This window comes from Aptenodytes forsteri, unplaced genomic scaffold, assembly GCF_000699145.1.
Source record: "Aptenodytes forsteri isolate BGI_AS27 unplaced genomic scaffold, ASM69914v1 Scaffold172, whole genome shotgun sequence".
NCBI lineage: Eukaryota > Metazoa > Chordata > Aves > Sphenisciformes > Spheniscidae > Aptenodytes > Aptenodytes forsteri.
The window spans coordinates 5,134,269-5,155,641 of record NW_008795018.1 but is presented as its reverse complement, the minus strand read 5'-3'; the positions used below and the strand labels follow the sequence as shown (position 1 = coordinate 5,155,641).

General features: G+C 38.3%; 1 protein-coding gene across 1 annotated transcript in view; it reads left to right on the top strand.

The window, feature by feature from the left end:
• The first annotated feature begins 18,795 nt into the window (after positions 1–18,795).
• Positions 18,796–21,373, top strand: part of DIAPH3 (diaphanous related formin 3) — a 238,925-nt gene continuing 236,347 nt past the window's right edge. Inside the window, 1 exon segment of the mRNA XM_009275652.2 lies at positions 18,796–18,921. Coding sequence (XP_009273927.1) covers positions 18,811–18,921 — 111 coding nt within the window. The 5' untranslated portion in view covers positions 18,796–18,810.

Here is a 21,373-nt window from a genome sequence, read left to right as displayed (position 1 = left end):
TTTGGCTTACTTTCCCTAGCTGGGTGATGCAGAAGTTGCATCACATACGGCTTCATCATATATGACCTTTTCAAGAGACACAGTGCTCTTTCTGTTCTGTGAGTAGTCTTGTTGCTGTGCATGTGTTGTGAACCTCCGCTGTTGTGTCCTATTGTACCTTTTGGTTTCTGCCTAAGGCTCTCACTATCTTTGGTGTTTTTGAGATCGGGCCTTTTGACAGCTTATCAAGAACACTGTACTATACACTGAATGTATGTGTATGTCCTGTGTCCAATGAAATCAGTTATTTACCAGTACGCCTGAGGGACATAATCTTCAATAAGGGGTAATTCTATGTCAGATTGCGTGCTTTCTTAAAAAATGATACATCTATACACTTCTTTTAAATTGTGACTTAGCTTTAACTAAACTACTTCTACTCAATTGCAAAACAAAATGACCTCTTCCTCCATGTCCCAGACTAAAAACTGAGTTACCCTGGAAAATGTAATTTCAATATGTTAGTTGTTTATAAATGTGTTTGTACAGCTGAAGACTAAGCAATGGTGATACTTCTGCTTTTCCAACTGTAGGTGCTACCGATAAATCTGGACTTCTGAAGTATCCTAATTAACTCCTTAACCTCTTCATGGTTTTGTCTCTTCGACTAGAAAACAGGATGTCAACGTACTTAAAATATCGTTAATTTGTTTTTCAGTTTTGCATATCTACTTTCTACATGATAGACTAGAGGAATACTTGTACATAGCTCCTATGTTCTCAAAAGCAATAATTGTATTATTCTGGAGTAGTTCATGGAAGGCACAAAATAGCGTATTAGTGTTTTCATCCATTGCAAAGCAGTATTCTGTAAGCTTATATCATGTTTTTAGCAGTAACTGAATATTACAAGAACACTACTTAAGCCAGATTTATTTACTTGCAGGCCTATGTTTAAGGCAACCTGTTCACTTGAGCAGAATATGTCTTACTTCTGTGAACTGATATAACCAGGCCTGAAAATATGTTCCTGTGGTAGTAAAGCACTCCAACCTCTACCTAACTGTGGTCTAGTTATTTTTTCCCCTTATTAGAAATGTGTTTTGTTTTTGTTTGGCCTGGCAACAATAAAAATATACTCCTGTTCCTGAGTCACAGCACTCCTCTAAATTTAATGCCATTAAAAGATCCAGTGTGGTAAGATTTTTGTTGTTGTTAAGACCACATGTAATGTTCCACATCTCCGTATCCTTGAATGCTACAGAAGACCAGGAAAGTTGGCAGCTGGTTTTATTTTGCACAGCCTTGCCAGAAGAGAAGGACTTGGTGAGGGAGAGGGGAAAATGATTGCCTCAGTTCTTATGTTTTAACCAGCTCCTCTGACTGAGAAGTATTATAACATAATATTCACAGAAAAAGTGTTTTAAGATGTCTTACTGCAAGTCATTCAGCTCTTTAATATTAGAGTGCTAAAAGTTCTGAACATTACGTTGTAGTTCACATGGGGTTTCACCTCCTTTATAAAGAAATCTTCAAATACAATGTCACCAGTGTTGATAGATGAGTGCTGGTTAAGTAGGTTCACTTCCTTGAAGCAGTTAGTTTCAAACCAGACCCCACAACATTGTCTGAAAGAAGTCTTATGCTGGTATTTTTAGAGTCCTGTACTGTAGGTAGCCAGTAAGCTGAAGACTTAGGAGACTTATATCTGTATATTGAGTTTCTTATACCATTTTGGTGTCCTTAATTGGTTGCTTGGTAGTCTTTTTTCACTAATTAGTCAGATGACCTGGGTTAGTGAGGTGTTCTGATATACAAAATAGGGAACTTTTCACCCTTTACCACAGTAAATTCCATTGCTGAATTTCACAGCTTAATTGAAAGGTACAATACTGGCTTGAACTATCCCATTAACTTTTGCCTTTTCCAGAGAACAAAACCTGAATCTGAAAAATATTGCCTTGATTCCATGGATGATAACGGTGTCTTGTACTGAATAGTTGGAGAACATCCAACATCTGTTCCTAAGTGGAAGTGAACATGATGTTGTGCTTCCTGTGTCTGTTTAGTGGAATGTACATGATTTTGACATGAATCGCGAACTTCCACCTGAAAGCATGTAATGCAGAAGATTTTCATTCTAAGCAGATTACTCGGTCTCCTGCCATGTTAGAGGAGCTTTACAATGGTATCTGTGCATTGCTTAAGGCTTAGTGATTTAAGTCGTGTGTATGAAAAAGGAATAAATTTTTATGTTCTTTGCTACCCAGTTGCAGTGTAAGACCATATGTTAGTGTTTTCTCCTGCAGTTTTGATCACTTAAGGATAGAGGTATTATACCAACAACTTGCTAAATGTGAAGTTGTGAGCTCTTGCAAATGACAGAAATGAATGCTCATGCTGGCTTTGTAGCTATTTAGCAGAATGGGAAGAACAAGTCATAAAACCCAGCTCCATACCAGTGTGTGGGGCAAAAGTCTGATCGATCCCTGCAGCAGGAGAACACCAATGGGAAGACTAGGATACAGAGTCAATCTCCTGACTGGACTGAAATATTTTCACTTTGTTTTTTTCATTTATTAGAAATCCTTATCTATTAGAATGTGGAATGGGATTGTCATAAAAGTTCAGTACTGACCTAGCTCCAATTTTTTTTATTATTGATGGTACAACTTACACTATGTCACTGAGTACTGAGTGTTTCCTCACACTTCACTTGCTTTTTATTTTTTAATTCATAGCCATTCATCAGATGCTTCTTCCTCAGTTTCTTGACAATACTCAGAGTATAGCTATCATGGGATAATATTTGACTTAACACAAGTTGTTCTTCAATTCTGAGGGAAGAGCCAGAGAAGATATCATACGTAATGATGCTTAAGTATTGTTCACTTGGTGAAGACAAAGCAAGAGTTTCCAAATCTGATTAATTTGATTATAGCCATTTACAATTGCTGTAGCTGCTGCCGAGCTTTGTATACTAGGCAGTGAGTGGAGCCTAAGAATAGGGGTAAGAGTCTATCTCACTAAGTATGCAACTTCACATTCTTCCCATTTCCCTGCCAAGTCTGTTCTCAGCCTCTTCATAAAAACTATAAATGGGATCCCTGCAACACTGACTCATCAGTCACCAATGTTCTTCAGTGCTGCTCTTCGGTTTTGTGCAAGAGCTGTGCATCCTAGCACTTCCTGTGTTTGTCAATGTGCAGTGGAGAGCAAAAGAGTTGGTCCAGGAACTGTTGTTTCACGCAGCAGCGAGTGATCTTCTATAGATTTTTGGATGTTACTACTAATAAATGCTAATGTCAGTTTCCACTCATAACTTCATGCTCTGCTTCCCACATATGCATTGCTTGAGGGTAGTTAACAGTCTTAGTTGTTTGAGTGTTGCAGCTTGGCAGATAATTTTGAACTGTTGAGGAACTCCCATGTTCTTCTGTTGAGTTTAAAGTCTCTGGACCAATTCCTTGGTGGTGTCCCCACAGCCATTTTGAGAAGACACAATTCTAGTAGCTGAATTACAAGCAGGTCTTCTGTTCTAGTATATTTAGCTATAAAATATAATAAAACACAGCTTGTTTCAAGCTGTGCTTGGTTTATATTCTTCTGGTATTATTCTGTCTAAGGATCAGATTACAGATTTTTTTTTTTTTTGAATCTACACTGTATTCCCTGTATGACTTGCTGTGTACTGTAAGCCAACAAAGTACAACTTGCCAAGAAATTATTACTTCATTCCAAGTGCCATGTTTCAATACTGTTTAACTTGCATCTTATTTTGAATAACAGTAACTGTAACTGACACTTGATTTTTGTTTGTTTTCTTTTGTTGGTTTTTTTTACTGGACAATTGTGATATGACTGGTTTCCTGTTTGATTTACAGCACTTAAATATCAAGACACTGACAGATGATGTGGTAAGACAACTTAAGTTTTGCTTTGCTAAGCTAATAACCTTATTGCTAATGTAATAGAAATAACCTTATTGATACAAGAAACTGTCTTAATTGTGAAGTTAATTTAGTTAATTGGCAAGCTCTTGCTAAACTGTTAATTATGTGTAACATACTCAGTGCAAGTAGCAAAAATCTATGGATGGCTTTGAAGTATGCTCTAATCATGGCTAAATAAGCTTGACACAGGTAATTGTGCCAGTTTACATGCAGTATAGTTAAGATATCTGTGATTGCATGTTTAATATTAAAGTTACTTAGGCTGCATGGCTAGCTTAAAATGCCATGTTGAACAAACTAACAGTTGCTTGTAAGACGCGTTAATGCTTGCTTCAATGAATGTTAGGTATATTCAGTGTCATGCTAACGCTTTCTCAAACTTCATCTGTCTCTTGAATAGCAGATGAGGTTCTGTATCACAAAGCAGATTTTTTTCTTGCTATTGAAGTTACCTATTTCATTGTCTGTACTATTCTTTTGTAGGTAAGAATAGCTTTTCTTAAAGTGAATCATTCTACAAAGTCTTTGATTTTTACCTAGGAAGTAATGTTCTGTAGGCATGTAAAGATCAGCTGTTACGACTTCAGTGCTATACAGAGTTCTTGCTGAAGTACTTCTGTGCATAACTAAGAACTTAAGTGTAGAGAGTTTTATGCTGGGTGATGTGCAACACACTTGTGCTGAGAAACACTGCTGTTTCCTAGCTTAGGAACCAATGGTCTGGTTATTGTTGATTAGGTGTGCAAAGTTAGTAGTATTGAGCATATTGCTTCCACCTGTCATTCTTAGACTGACTTAAATCACCTGTTGCTATTTTCTTTAGCAGAGTTTCATAGGCTGGAAATGGTTATTAAGAAATTTGAGTCTGATGGGTTGGTAAAACAATCTTGATTCTATAAACTTGTGCTTTATCTTTGAGAGCTGAGGAAATGTTCACAGTTGTCTCAAAGCAAAAGTATTTTTTGGTAACCAGAACTTAATTTTGGTAGTGTCATGTAAGGGTAGTCTGGATGCACTAGATTTTGCTGTTTGTTTTTGTGGTGGCTTTTTTGTGTGTGTGTTTGTTTTTGAAGAAGCTAGCTTGCTGCTTTATTGTACTTCTCCTTTCCTTAGCATATTGGACTTGTCTGACTTGTAATGGTAGCCACCATAAGTCAGCTGGTTTATTGTGTTTGTTGGAATAAGGATAAAGAGCCTGATGGCTCTGTAGTAAGCAATCTTCTTCCCAACTCCTTACATTTCTCAGAGCATACTGAAGGCCCCTTCACAGACTAAAGAAATGTCACCTGCAAAGTAGTACCAGATGGTCCATATATTTTTTTTTAAAGGGAAAAAAGCTGTTTAGTAAAAGGCTAATGGTAAAAAAAAAACAAAACAACAAACCACACACAAACAAACAAAAAACCCCAAAAAACCAAAACCCCTCAAATGTTGCAGTGGCATACGCTTTTAAAGGTGGTTATTTTGTTCACTTGCAACTTCATCTTGTACCAATGGTATGTTTTCCAACTGACACTTTTTGTCCCTCTGAGTTTTCTGTTGGTTTAGTTCTTCTGTGTCCGACTCTGGGAAACAGCTAATGCTAAATATCTGAGTCCTAGGTAACTTAAGCGTGGCTCTGAGCAGAGTGCTTTTGACATTTCATACCAAGCACAAAAACTGGCAAGGGTATTTTCTCCAAGTTCCTTTTGTGGCAAGGGAGAAAATTGTAGTAAGAGAAGATTGAGAAATTGAAGGTTTAAGATTACTTGATTTTGTAGCTTTCAATGAAATAATATATTTCCTTCTCATGGGCAATCATTTGCATGTTAACTTGCTCTCTGCTGCATTATGCTTTATAAAATATTTATATTTTATTACTCCCAGTCTGTTTCTTACAAATACAGTGTTGTATAATGGTGACTGGGAACTTTTTTTAATTTAGGTAAGTTAGCAACATTTTGGGAGTCTAAAATGCAGACTGCTTTTCAATATTTGAATTGTATTGGATTATTTCTGAGATGCTGATGAATTGTCTACTTTTAGTGACGAATTCCCGTTAAGTTCAGAAACACCTTGTTTTTTACACAATCAACACATGCTTCTTTTAGCTTGTTTGTCTACAAACTATGAAGGCAGGAATCTTATTCCACAGAGGAATGGCAAGTAGGTATCTGAGAAATTACCTACCTGCAAGATCACTGGGGAAGCAAGCCTGTTTTCTCTCTGAAGTGCTCCACATTCCAGTAGGTTGTTTGTAAGGCTCATAGAGATTAAAAAAACCCTGCATATTAAAAGAATTTTATTAAAAAGATATCTTATGTTGTTTCACGAATTCGTTCGAGTAGTATATTCTTATTTGCAGCACGCTGGATGCACGGGGGATCTCTCCACCTATCGTGCATGCCCACAACAAAAGTTACATCTCATTTATACAATTGAGTAATGAATATTCTAATAACGCCTATACATATTCATTATCTAACCACGCCTATCCTCGCTCCTCATGCTAATTAGTTGCTAATTAGTTGCGTCTGCGCAGATCTTCCAAATAATTCTGGGCCGGGGTCGTTCTGGTGAAGGCTGATAGTCTTCCTCGTCCCCTTTCACCTAGTTGGCGCCAGGTTTCGCTGATCTTTGAATATATTGCTGACAGCTTGAAGGTCCTTTACGCTTATCAGACCGTCTCATTATCCACCTTACAACAAACTGTTTTTATAGTTCCTGTGTCTTCTATCTTCAGAAGGTCAGGGTTCTTTATCTTTAGAGGGTCAGGACTAATTGGTATGCACAAACATCTGCTCTTTATCAAACACATGACAGAATATAAATGTAACACAAATTATCTACATATACATGACAGAGTAATGATTTACGTAAACACCTGGTTCACAATAATTATCTAATTATTTGTCTAAATATATTTCTCTTGTCCTCCATCAATGTAGCCAAAAATGAAATGTATAGTAAAATTCCATATAACATAAATTTATGTTGACTGATTTCATAGCAACTGCTGTAAAAATAAGAAAGGCTTTATAATTTCCAGTATATAGAGAAACAAGATTCAGAGTGCAATATGTTCTACACTTTCAAGATGTGACACTGCACAGGCCTAAACTCTAACTTTTAATTTTCTGCCATTACTTAAATGATTTGCTCTCAAGAAAGGTAAAATCATCTCTGGGAGATTGAGCCTGTTAGGAATAAGAAGTCGTCTAATGAAAGGGATTCTTCTGTGTATCTTGGTTTATGCAAGTCTTTCTCTTACTGAAAGGTCTACTGCTACCAGTGGAAGTTCTCATATAGCAAGAAGTCAATCTTGTAGAGCAATTTGACTGTCAAAGAAAAAATATACTTTTTTTTTAATCTTCCAGAGCTTCGAGGAGGAAAAAGATCTTAAGAGGTCTTTGACTCAGAATCATTGTAAATACCTTCTTTGATCTTATGTGAAGTAAGGGAAAATAGTGATTTGCTTTTACTTCCAAAGATACTGAAATATATTGATGCAACCCGTATTCTCCTGCATGTTCCCCATCCACTAAGAATAATAATTATTTCAACTGAAGACATTGGATTTGTTCAACTTTGTATTCTCCTACGTTGTTAATGTTGTTCTAATTATTTGTCATGTGTCTACATCAGCGTGTTACAGCAGACTTTCATGATTGAGCTGTTGGCTTTTGTGACTAAAATGACTAGCAAAATGTCTGGGAGATTGAGCTACGCTGTAGTACTTGAGCAGATTTTCCAGATGTGAAATTGTGTTTACTGAGTATATAAATAGTGGGCAGTCAAAAAAGTGAACTTTAAAATTGAGGGTGGCAGTACTTTTTGTCCTACAGATCTGTAAGGCAGAGTGAGAAGGACACCTAGAGAAAGAGCAAAGCTATAAGCAGTACTCTTGTCTTTATGCCTTCAGCCAGGAAATGAAGATTGTGTACCTGTATATTTCATATCAGAACTCTCCTAATAAATTGTGCCTAGTGATTGTCATTGGTGTCTTGATGGTCCATATATATATTTGTGTGTGTGTGTTCATGAGAATGGGAGTGGGGAGGGGAAGAAAGAAGACTGTTTAGTACTTCTAGTAATGCAGTTTGGGCTAAAACAGAACTATTCTGTAATCCTGCCTCTTCGTAATGAGGTATCAGAAGTAATGATACCTCATTTATGGCAAAGAACACATTTCATGTAGTCAGGACTTTTCTATGATACTGGGTTGCCTACTCTTTTAGAATAAAGATTTTCATGTAGTGCAGTGACATCCTCTAGTAATATATACTCCATAAAGTTGTCTTGGGTAGAAGGTTTGCTGTTCATGTAGTGAAGACAACAAAGATCCAAGCTGATAGTTACTTTGTAGCATTTTGATCTGGAGCCTTTAGGTTAAGTCTCTAGGAACATCCCAGAGCTTTGCATGGGGATTTGGGATGATAACAGAGGATAATATTTTACCATTTCTGTCTTATGAAATCAATGTAGATTGATATGCTTTGTACAGCTGGAGAAATGGAATATGAAAAGATACAGCAGTGGTTCTTTATTCTTGTTTCAAGGGCATCAAATCTGTTGGCTTCAACCTTAATGTGAGAGGATTTTGCATGACTTGATTTATATGCTTTACGTGTTCCAGGCATCACTGTTTGTGCTAAACCAAAGTGCAGGGATCACATAGCTAGTGCCAGAAACCTCAAATCCACGTGGTATGGTGCAGCTGTTGAGTCGATATGTTAGCTTGGGTCCAGACCGATGCACGTCATGTCTAATCTGGTAAGCCCTGTCTCCAAGAATGAAAAAGAAAGGAAAAGTCAAGGAATCAAAGGCTGTGGTGGACGAAGGAACTTTAGTCCTTTGTTTCTTTTTCAGTATATTGTGAAGTGTATCTTCCATGGCAAAGCCACTGTACTGTGCTACTGCTTACCTTGAAAAAGGATAGCTTTTTTGTGAATTCTTCTAAGATTTTTTTTCATCACTTCGGATAATGTTTCAGCTGTAAACTCCTTTTGCTGATGGTTATGACAGGCCCGCTTTCATAACTTTAATGTCCTGCATAAACCTAACTAATTCTTCCATCTGCTACCTGCTAATTTGGTACAGCTGCTATTTTTTTCCTAAATGCTGGGGTCCAATCATTGCAGTAAATACAGTCTAAACAGTGTTTATAAAGAAATACAGCTTATTTTCATAGTGTTTGTATATGTAATAAAATTTATGTTGCTCAGCCAGTGATGAGAGATTGGCTTAGGGCCACCACTTTAAGTATGGTTAGCATCCTTTTTTAGATAAAATCCTCCTGGCTAGATATGTGGACAGTGTGCATAGTAACTTTTAACTTTGGAGACCTACAAGATGTTGCACGCAAATATGAGCAATAGGAAACACACTTTATATGAAAAGTCAAAAATAAATTTTTAGTCACATTTTAAGAATCAAATCTGTATTCAGTAAACAGCTGTTGTTAGTCAAGTTGCATTGATACCAACTTTCATAGTCCAAATTATCTCAGTAAAAGTCTCATTAAACACTGTTGGAAGTTGTTCTACAAAAACCTCTTAGGTATTTATACTTCTTTTCTGGCATTGTGCTTATTGTTCCATTGCCTGTTTGGGTCTGAGGGCTTCAGTCTGGATACGGAGAAGAAAGGTAAGACCCAGTTGATGTAATGTTCTGTCCTTGATGTAGGTAACCTCTGCTGCTAAATCATTTCCCTTATTCCCTACCCACTTCCCCTCTGTGACTGTAAATAAGACCGGCCATGGCAGTCTATTCAGCTTCATTTGTTGGTTCCCAGAACATTCACAAAGCAGAGGTGTTAGTAGCATTCCTCAGAAAATAACTGTTTTCTCCTGTTTAGGTTATTCTAGGAGTTATTGTCTGCAAATGGTTAATCACCTTCAACCTAAATTGTTCAGTTAACTGGAAACTGAGTGTAAGCACCACAGTTTTGAGAGTTACAACAATAACTTGAAGTAAAATATGATTGAGAACCTATTGTGGTATTTGTTTTTTACATTTAGTTCAAATTCAACAATATAAAGCAATTAAAACTCTGCTTTTAAACAGAGCATCTGTGTTTATAAGAATGATACTGAATTTACTGGCTGACAAGGCATCCTGCATATGTCGGTTTTCTGTTAAACATGACCTCCGGTTGTTAACAGCCTCAAAGATGAATAGTCCTATGAGAATTCCCTTAGCAAGTCTTGTTCCCTCAATAGTAGCTGATGCCATCAGGTTTTTCCATGGATGTCCCATTCTGTGACTGGCTGTCCTCTGTTTGCGAGAAAGGCATTGAATCAAGGCTGGAGTGAAATGTTGGCAGAACTAGGGAATTCTTTCAGTGATCATGGATGTGGTTACACATGCATGTGTTGGATTTTATTTTTTGAGGAATTTCTTAATATAGCAATAGATGATCTGATGTGTTAATTAAGGGGGTGGGAGAAGATGAGGGAGGCAGGATGGCAGGCAGGGAAGTAATACCTTTCATTCCTGCATGCGTAGCAGCTCTGTTAGGAGGTGATGTCTTGATAAGCTGTTGAGCCAGCAATTAGTCTAGCAATAACTAATCCATTGATTCCTGCTTTATCAAGTGTGTAAGTTCAATAGTCACTATTGTCTTACAGAGAATGGTATAAGAAGTCTTCACTAAGATCAAAATGAGAGCACAAATAGATATACTTTCTAGGGACTTGATCAGAAAGTGTGATGAGCCAGAAGGTTTGTTTTGTGGATCTCTGTAACTTTGATTTTCAGGTCCATGGCGTGTGTATAAAATCACTTCCTTATTTCACAGGCTCTCAGTGGAATAATAGAGAGCCTATGAAATAAGAACCAAATAAAACTTTGCCATTCATCCTGTGATGGTTGGTTCATTTTGGCTCTTACAGCTATTATTCTTGCTATCAGTGATTCAAATTCTGATACCTAATTTTCAGTCAGTATGAAATCAACTCTGAGGGGGTGAATGCTGCTTATCTAGACTTGTCATTTTATCTCTTTCCTTAGTACTATGTGTTGTGGCTTTCTATATATTTTGAGAAAGTCTAGAATACCGTTAATAGTTTCAAACAGTGAAGGAGATCATCATATAATGCTTGATAGCAGGTTTGTGGGCTTTAAGCCCATTTGGACTCGATCTTAAGGGTCTTTTCCAACCTAAATGACTCTATGAATGATTCTAGTATTTTAAGTAGCAAAAATTGTTCCTATGCTAAGAATATCTGATCTTACTGGCAAAGTGGCTATGAATGTGAGTGCCCTGTTGGGTAAAATAAATCTTCATTCTGTGAGGGAAGAAAAATGTAAGGGGGAAAATGAATCCTGTAATGCAACAGAGGCTGCTGCAGCTCCATGCCCTGCAGGTTCAACCAGTAGCAAGGCTGAGCGTGTATTCCCAGTAGGCACCTGCACAAACACATGCATGCAGCACGTATGTATATGCATGGCAGGCCACACATATCAACACAAACAGCACCATGGGTGTCATCCTGTTACACTCTTTGGCTGATGAGGATGCAGATCCATTAGTGGGAAACATACAGTGTGGATCCCTCCAGTAGGTGGGCTCACAAGCTCACCACCTGGTTGCTGGCCCCCAGATCCCAGACTTCCCTGTGGCTGGCTCCTGGGTCATGAGAGACCCTGAGGCTGCAGGCTCACTCCAGCTGCTGATAAAGACCTCCTCACTTACGCAGAGATACACGTGTGCATGTGCACATATACACCCAGAGCTCTTTGGCAGCTGGTGGGGCTCCCCTGGTCCCTCTGATAGGCCCTCGTGGCCTTGTCTTTAGAAACACAGACATGCACACACAGACAAAAATCTCCATCAGTTGGCCAGGATTCCCCTCACCCCTGTAGAAGCAAACTCCCCAGGGGCCACCCTTTAGAGACTCTTGTGCACAGACACAGGTACATTTCCCAGTTGACCGTCCCACCCCTGAGCCTATGGTCTCTCTGGCACCTGTCCAGAACTTCCCTTATCCATCCTCTAGCCAGCTCCTCCTGACCTCTTGCTCTTAGATACACATTCCCCTGCTCTCAGGCCACTTCACCTTTTCACTGGCTAGTCCAGCTTGATAGCTGCTAGTGATCGTTCACTCACCACCCTCACTCACTCTAGTTGCTGGCACCATGGACACAACTGAGGTCCTACTCAAGTTGCTTGTACAACTCGCTCTGTACCAGCTGGTTCACTCACTCTGGTCTCTCCAGTTGCTGGTCTGTGGTCCCTCTGACTCATGATCTGATCCTGTTGCTGACACATGGGCCTCCATACACACATGTGCACACAAAGTAGAGTGTCTCACGCAGGAAAATAGTTGGAAATAGAACATAATAAGAAAGGACTGACTGTGCTGGTTGGGTACAGGGCATGGCCAGACAAGCGTAGCAACTAGCAAACTGTTTACACACAACTGGCCCTATTTATCCCCTTATCATTTTCCCATGCTTGTTCCTTTCCAAACCACGGAGATCCATCCTTTTCCCTGCCTTTGGTTCTTCCCTTAAACATTGCAAAATTAGTCTTGCATAATCCCAAAATGTTTTTCCCCTTCATCCCATAATGTGTTTTATACCCCCTAAGCAGTAACACCCCTCAGTCTGAAAGGTGCTGATCATGTTGACTCATGGGGTGGGTGTCAGACCTGGACTATAGGGCAGAGGCTGTGCTGGGATAGCCTTGGGCGGAGCCTGGACAGCATGTCCTTTCCTTTGAATCAATTATTTGGGTTCCTCCCACCTGCTATTGTGCCTCTGTGTTCATCTGGGCTTGTGGCGATAAGCCTTTGATGGGCTAATGGTTCCTGTGATGAGTTTGGGAAGAGACAGGTGAAAGTATTATTTGGATTCCACCACCCACCATTGTCTTTCTGTGCTCTTTTGTTTGTGTGCAGATAGCCTTTTTAGCACGTAGCCTTAAGAGACAGTCCTTTCCTTTGGTCTTGATCCCACTGCATGCATCTCCTTTCCTCCTGTCCTTTATACAGATAGTGGGCATTCAAGAAAACTTCTGATATGTCCTACCTGTGTCAGTTGCTTTTTTCCCAGTAATTAATGTGTCTGTGTTTAAAAATATTAATTAGAAATTAAATCCCTATGGGATTTGAATATTTCTCTGACCATACCACCTTTGAAATAAGCGATCACATTTTCTTGTACTACTAGTAATAAAAAAGAGCAGCTCAGATCTTTTCGGCACTGCATGCACAATTTTTTATATTTAAGGTCATGCGAGAACTTCATCATTCACTCACTGTGCTGGGTTTGGCTGGGATAGAGTTAATTTTCTTCATAGTAGCTACTATGGGACTATGTTTTGGATTTGTGCTGGAAACAGTGTTGATAACACAGGGATGTTTTAGTTACTGCTGAGCAGTGCTTACACGGAGTCAAGGCCTTTTCTGCTTCTCACACCACCCCACCAGTGAGCAGGCTGGGGGTGCACAAGAAGCTGGGAGGGGACACAGCCAGGACAGCTGACCCCAACTGACCAAAGGGATATTCCATACCATATGACGTTGTCACCGAAAATCGGGAATAAAAGTCCTTAATGCTGGGTGTATTAAAGAGCAGGCATTACTTTATTCAGCCAGGTGCATGGGGGATCTCTCCTCCTAGCATGCACACTGTATGCTGCATCAACTGTCCCTTATATGGTTCTGCGATATACATATTCATAGCAATTTCTTGGAAAAATCATGTATATTCATTATATTTCTAGGAACTAATTATAATATTTGCATAGTCCTTCACGCATGCGTTATGAGTCCTTAGGAGCATCTTCGGGTGTCTTAGGTGGTCTCTGGAGGTCTCTTGTGGTCTTTGCAGGAGGTGAACTTTTCTTGAACCTTTGGGCCCTTCTGCTTATATGGTCACAAATTGGCTCTGCCTGCCAATGGGAAGTAGTGAATTCCTTGTTTTGCTTTGCTTGCGTGCGCAGCTTTTGCTTTCTCTATTAAACTGCTTTATCTCAACACATGCTTGATTAGTCCAGCATTTTATCTTACAACTATTTACAACAACGTCATGCTCAGCATATAAAGCTGGGGGAAGAAGGAGGAAGGGGGACACATTTGGAGTAATGGTGTTTGCCTTCCCAAGTTACCGTTATGCGTGATGGAGCCCTGCTTTCCTGGGGACGGCTGAACATCTGCCTGCCAATGGGAAGTAGTGAATGAATTCCTTGTTTTGCTTTGCTTGCGTGCGCAGCTTTTGCTTTCTCTATTAAACTGTCTTTATCTCAAGCCATGAGTTTTCTCACTTTTCCGATTCTCTCCCCCATTCCACTGAGGGGAGTGAGTGAGTGGCTGTGTGGTGCTTAGCTGCTGGCTGGGTTAAACCACGACACTCGCATATCTTGTCTGCTAAGTGATTATTGAGACAACTTTTCCCTGTGCAGATGCTGTCAGCAGTGTTACTGTGTACATACAGTAACTTGCTTTGCACCTCATACACTGCTAGAGCTTGTCAGTAGGGTTTGGTTGCCATACTTCTGAAGCTGTAGTTTCGCAGAGCTTTGTGATGGAGCAGAGCAGTGGAAGACAGTTTTAAACTCCACTACAGTGCAGGAGGCCATAATAATAGAGTTTCTACCAAGGCTCTCTGAGACTATTCAGGCTGATAAATGTAAAATGCTACTGAAAAGCAGTCTCATGGTAACTCATGTTCACGTGTTGACCGTAGTTTACTTTTCACTGTGTTTCAGTTCTGACGTTAAGATTCTGCTTCAGTTGCCTTGCAGTTTTTGTCTCGTGGAGAATGTGAACTGGCAGAATAAAGTACATGGCTTTATGGATGTTCCAGCCTCTGGCGGTAGGAGGCATAAAGACATAAAAGCTAAAATACGTGCAAACAACTCATTGCTTTAAATTCAAGTTTATGAGAAAAGACTCCTCATGCCTTTCATGCTGGGGGATCTAGTCTTAGGAATGAGAACTGTAACTTACATCTTTAATAGCTTCTTTGCTGTCCTAGTTATTTCTTGTTTATCTTTTCCCTCCTCTTCCTCTTTTTTCCCACCTTAAAAAAAAAAACAAAAAAAACCAAAAAACCAAAACCAACCAGACCAAAGCCCCTGCCTTTTGACCAAAAAAGACTTAGGACTGTCTCAGTTAGTTTTTGCTTGTTAGCAAGGTACACCAATAGTGGTATATCTGTGTTATTTCTAGAATTATGCTTACCTCAGGATAGGAAATTTTTCCTACCTTCAACGTTTTTTCCTTTCCAGAGTTACCTTTTCTTTTTAGTTACTTTCACTTCTCCTTTCAATATCACATAATTTTTAAACTGAAGACCACAATGCAGCCTATATTGTGGTTACTTGGGCAGTTAGGTTTTTTTTTAAATTTAGAAAAGAATAGTTTTTAATTAATATTTCTGCAGTCTTTTTGTACTCAGTATTAAATTATTTTACAGTTGTTTCTTTTTAGATTATGTGTCTGAAATACAGTTTTCCTCATTTTCGGTAGCACTGTGCTATGATTCTATGAATACATTGTTGTTTGAATTAATGAGCTGGTTAGAGATTCCCTGTTATGTTCTTGTATAGTGTAGTAAAAAAATTCTAGCTTTCTCCTTTGAGTGCCCAGAAGTATTTAACTGCACTCTTATTTTCTTCTCACTCCTTATTGCCTTTGAACTCTAACTCTGGATAATCTACTCTGAGTTCCATCAGTGCATCAAACAAATATTAGTTTGGAGAATTTCAAAGAGATTTTATTATGGAAGTACTTTGTATCAAGACACATACATATAGTATATGAAACGCTATTTATTCTTCGGTTAATTTTAACCTTGACCCTACAAACACCTTAAGGGAGAAGTTTGTCCCTTTCAGAAAATTATTGTCCTAAAGCACTGTTCCTGTGTGGGTCTATATGTATTTATTGGTAAAATAAATACAAAAAAAATGGCAGACATCTTTAGAAAAGATTGAAGGTCAAACCAACTTTAAACTGTAGTGATGCTTTGTATGAAAGCTAACTTTACATATTCCCCATTGGTTAGCCTGATTTAAGATACTTTGATGTAACATGGGAGATTATTGAACTATATTTTTGCTGTTTCCTCCTCTGTGCACTTGGATCGCCAGCAGCATCAGTGGTAGATTTCATTACAACCAAGCAATGAAATTTCTGTTCTTTCTATAGAGTGCTTTCTGTGGACCATGAAATTATTCGCATGTATGGAATATTGAGAGTATTAACTTTTTTGAAGCACTATCAATGTATAATTCAAAAGAGAACTGTATGTAGCATACCCACACTGTACTGCTATGGAGGTCTTGTGAATTTCCTTTTTTTTAATCTATGGAAATCTTATTTTTAGGCTGCATTGTTTTAAACTATTTTAAGTAATTTGTTTGACACATATTAAATGTGCTTATAATCCTAGTATCTCACTTTGTCTTGCGTGTTCTGCCTTATCAAATGTATTCCAAGAGTGTGCTTCCCTCCTCTAGGACAAGTGATATAGGATTTGGTGAATATGGGGAATATGAATGTTATGGCCTGATCTGTAATGTTGCAAAACATCTACCATACAGTCTAACATTCAAGAGGATCTAAAAACAAAGCATAAACTAAAAATGTGAACAAGTGAAAGGAAGTGAAATACGCCTTTTCAAGGATGAACTGGCTCTCATCCCTGAACTGGTGCTGCCTGTTCCTAGCGGAGCAAGAGTAGCTCCGGGACTGCATGGGGTATTTCATGGCAGAGACTGGGGTGGTTCTGCCTGGCCAGAACTGCTATTGCTGCTGCTGTGTGGAGCAGGGGAAGGAAGAGGGGACGCTTGGGGAACACAGACTGTAAGGAAGAGGTTGAGATTTTTCAGGAGAGATGGGTAAGGGGTGTAGGACACGCCTCTCTTAAACCTAATTTAGTCAATTCTCTGCTGACTGAACCATGGGCTGAAATCTGTTATTTCAGCCAAAGTGTCTTCCCTCTACCCCTGCTTCAAGTGTGCGTATGAAGAATCTTCAAATATAATGGTTTGTTTCTTAGGTTACACACTTGATAGTGAACAGTGGGGCATGGAGAACCTACTGGCTAACTCATTCTTTGGAGCAGGCGTGCTGCCTTTCATCAGTGCTCTGTGAAAGCCATTATTTGAGGAGAAAAATCTCATATAAAAGGATTTTTTTTAAGATTCCAGTCTAGTCATTGCAGTTTGCAATCTGGCTTCATCCTCCCATGCTTGCCATAGACTTCTGATTTTAAAGACGGGAAAGGAAATTGCTGTCTGGTCAAGATGCAAGATGGTTTTTGCCACTGATGACACTATACTGCATTTCCAATGATGTTACCCTCCCTTTTGCTTTTGTTGCATTCTCTTTCTTACTGGGTCTTGCCTATGTAATTATTCCTGTAGAGTGTGCTTTCCTCGTTGCCTACTGGTTTGATGTGACACTGAAGGGCCCCATCATTCATGCTGAGCTCTCTTATGTTTATGCCATATTAATTTTCTGCTTTTGCATGTTCTACAACCATCTGTATGTGAGTGGCTTACAGTCTATTTCTGCGTTCCAAAACCTGTTCCTTTTCAATTTTGAACAGGAAGAATTAAAGTCTTTTTGTTTTTCCTCTAAACCTCTCTTCATGGATGTCTAATAGTCAATTGTTGCTCTGACTAGAGTGGAACACTTGTACCCAATTTTTGGTACTAATTTTCTTTGTTGTCTCTGATCTTAATTCCACAGATGCTATAATAACTTTACTTGTCATTTAGTTTGGTAACTTTGATGTACTTATTAAGTCATATCTCAAGATACTTATCTTCAAGATATATTGAAGCCTCAGAATATTTTTGCATAGTATTTCAAAGATGTAAGTCTATTGATATGGTTGAAATCTTGTCCAAAATCTCTTATGCATCAAATGCTGCCGTAACTTTCTTCTGTGTTGACAAGTGTAATATTGCTGTTCACATCTGTTCAAAAGGCTGCTACTAAGATGATTAAGATTTAGCGCATCTCATTGAATATGTCAGCTGCTCTTGTGTTCCGTTGGTCCTTGCCCATATACATTAAAACACACAAGCTCTAACAATGAAAATGTTTAAAATTTCACTTAGTAAGTCTTTATTGAAAAGTTGATAAATATCTAACCAGTAAAAAAACCCCACAACCCAAACCACTTTTTCAAAGAAGTTTTTTTGGCTTTTGAAAAGGTAAAGTCAGAGCAATTGTTTTGTGTTGGTGATAAATCCTAAGGATTATTCATGAAACCATGAGTGTATCCTACTTAACTTTAATAAAGGAGCTGATGGGTTTTATGCTTCTCCTAAATGAATTTCTAAATAATTGGCACACAGAAAGGCAGTAAGTTTTGGATAACATAATCCAACTAAAAAATAAATAGAACAGTGTCTTAGTTATGCTAACTTGTCTTTTAATAAAAAGTAGTTTCTTTGCATATCTGTATATTCTATTACAATGTCAGGACTACAGCTGTTTCAGAGAAACAAAAACCATTTAAAAAATATGCTTTTGTTAAATAAGCCTGCTTTTTCATATTCTACATGTAATGGTTGGGAAGAACTCTTCATAAATTGGTTTTGTAGATATCTTTTCCTCCAAACTTTCCATAAAATTCTCATGTTCTGCATGATTTCTCCATAATGTAATGGGATTCTGGTCTGTTAACTCAAGTGCTAAGGCAATGGACCATTACATGTATCTTTAGGAAAACCCTTTAAAATAAGACAGTTAAATAACAGGCAAGTTATCACAGAAAAATAAGGATGTTTAGCTTCCAAGAATACCCATCTTAATTAGGGTTATACAGAATGGAAACAGTATGTGATATGTTATACCTGTTCTTTTTTCAGTTGGATAGATTTGCCAGTATAAGAATTCCAGGAAGTAAAAAGGAAAGACCTCCTCTGCCATATATGAAGCAGTCACATTCTACAGATTGGTCATCCACACCTATGGATGCGGAGGATTTTGCTCCAAAACCCCTGTCGGAAAGAGAAATCATTGCGCTGTTTGAAAAAATGATGGTAAGAGTCTTACGCTGATTTCTTTTACTTAAAGAATGATAACATGGCTAACTGACAGATGGAGCCTTTTTTTGTGCATGTGTTCTGATCTTTACCTGAATTATTAATGTTGTTGTTGTGAGTTGTAATTACATGTTTTTTAGGGTGTTTCTCAAGGGATGAAGTCTTTGAATTATTTTGACAAGATTTTGCTCCAAATATATTTAAAATGGAAACTAAAGGTTTCTGATTATTAGAAGTGAGATTATGCAACAGATTTCGAGGAAGAACAAGAAATGGGGAATCCTGCTTGCTTTCAAGATGACCTGAAACTTTTACAGCACAGCAGGGTTTTGTTCTGAACTTATATTCCATGTCACTCTTGCACAAAAAAGACTTAAGGTTCTTGCCTCCAAAGCAGCATTTGTCTGCACATGCAGTCTCAAATTTGCTTTGTTTCTTAGCTGTTATGGTTAGTGTGCTACAAAAGAGCAGTCACTTGGTGGAAAGATCATGTGGCATTGGTACCAACCTCAGTAGGTTGAGGTTTTTTGTCATGATGATGATGAGATTTTGGGCAATTGAAAACTAAACATGGAATGGCCATGAAAGAAGAGAGTGACTGCAACCTGAAGAACACAAGAGGACATTAACAAGGAGAGTGATGCCTAGATTATTGTTTCTTTCTCTGCCTCACAGCAAGTAACGAGTAACTCTTGAAGCACAAAGGGACTACCAGGGGCTGGGATGTGGAGGAAATTAAATGTGCTATGAGAGAAGTACCTTTATGGAATTTGTAATTCCTAGTACTCAGTAGTGTTAGTTTAGTTTTGAAGATGCTTTTGTAGAACTGTTGAGAGCTATGACTGAGAGATAGGATTCAGGATTTTCATGGTTAAGCTGATGAAGGGGAAGACTAATTTGCTGTATTATCAAGTTTTGTATTTGTACTTGTTGTTCTCACATGGTCCATTCTTCTTGGCATACCTCGGTGTTTAGGATGTTTTACTTCTGTTAGAAATTTCACTGTGAATGGTAGTTGCTCAAATGTTAGGAAATGGGAGGGGTTTTTTTATAAAACTTGAAGGTATGCCTCCCTGCGCACACCCCCTGCTACATAAGCGTAGGTTGTATTTCTCTACCATCCCGCAGAGATTCTGGTATACGATAGTGTGTGATGTTGAGACTGTGCCAGAAACCTATCCTCAGAAACCTACTACTGTGTGTCTAGGTAAACAGAAACGCTTCTATCCATGGATCCTGAAGCAATTCATTCCGATTTTAAAACTACTTTGCAAAAATATGTTAAAGTAATGATGATATCCTGGATAATTTGAATGCTTTCCTAGTTTTGTTGAATAACAAAGCACTTACTGTCTTTGATAAACTACTTTATCGGTGTTATTTTAGCTATAACATGTAATACGGAAAGGATTCTTCAGATTATCCACACTTGAATGGACTGGAATAAAGCTAGTTTAGTCACAGTAGATTACATAGGTAATTATATATTGTAGCCTCTAGTTTGTTGTTCTGATCAAATTAAGTGATTTGGGGGGGTGGGGTAGTGAACAATTTGAATGTTGTAGCCAGGCTTAGAGCTAATTTTGCACAAAATAAAAATAGTCACTTGATTAGTACTGAAGGCAGCAGTTTCTAAATTCTGAAGTTTCACTGAATGCGTTACATTATACTTTGGGTTTTTGTGGATGCATACTGCGTCCGTCTCCCAATCTTTTATGCAGTGGCATCCTGTGTGGTTTTGATGGCAAAAAAAATGAAAGAGCTCATAAAACCAGACAGTTAAAGCTAATAATTAATTGTCATTTAGCTATTTTTATTTCTGTTAGTGCTATTAGGAACATATCCATGTGAAATGACTTATTCTTATTTTCCAAAGAGGTATTACTCACCTGTAGAATAACTTTAAATTATTTAAGAAGAAATAAAAGAATGCAGTTGAAGTATTTTATAAACTAAGCCACATCTGATGTGCCCTTAGTACCACTGAATACTTCTAATCTGTGTAAATCAATTGCTTTAATCATGTTTCATTTGTTAAAAACAACAACAAAGAAATTACCTTTTACTGCACACACAGAATGTTTCTTGTAAATAAACCTGCTGTTACATCTAGGATTATGGAATATAGTTTATACTGATAGGTTTCTTCCTTGTCCTTTTTTTTTTTTAACTGTGATGAGAAGTTAGATTCCCCCCCGCCCCGGAAAAACAAGCCCTTTTTTTTCTCTTTGTTCAGAAGTTATTTTTCAGAAAACTTAAAAGAGCAAGTGTCCAAAGAAGGGCAGTGAAGCTGGTGAGGGGTCTGGAGAACAAGTGTTATGAGGAGCGGCTGAGGGAACTGGGACTGTTTAGCCTGGAGAAGAGGAGGCTGAGGGGAGACCTCATCGCTCTCTACAACTCCCTGCAAGGAGGTTGTAGCGAGGTGGGTGTCGGTCTCTTCTCCCAAGTA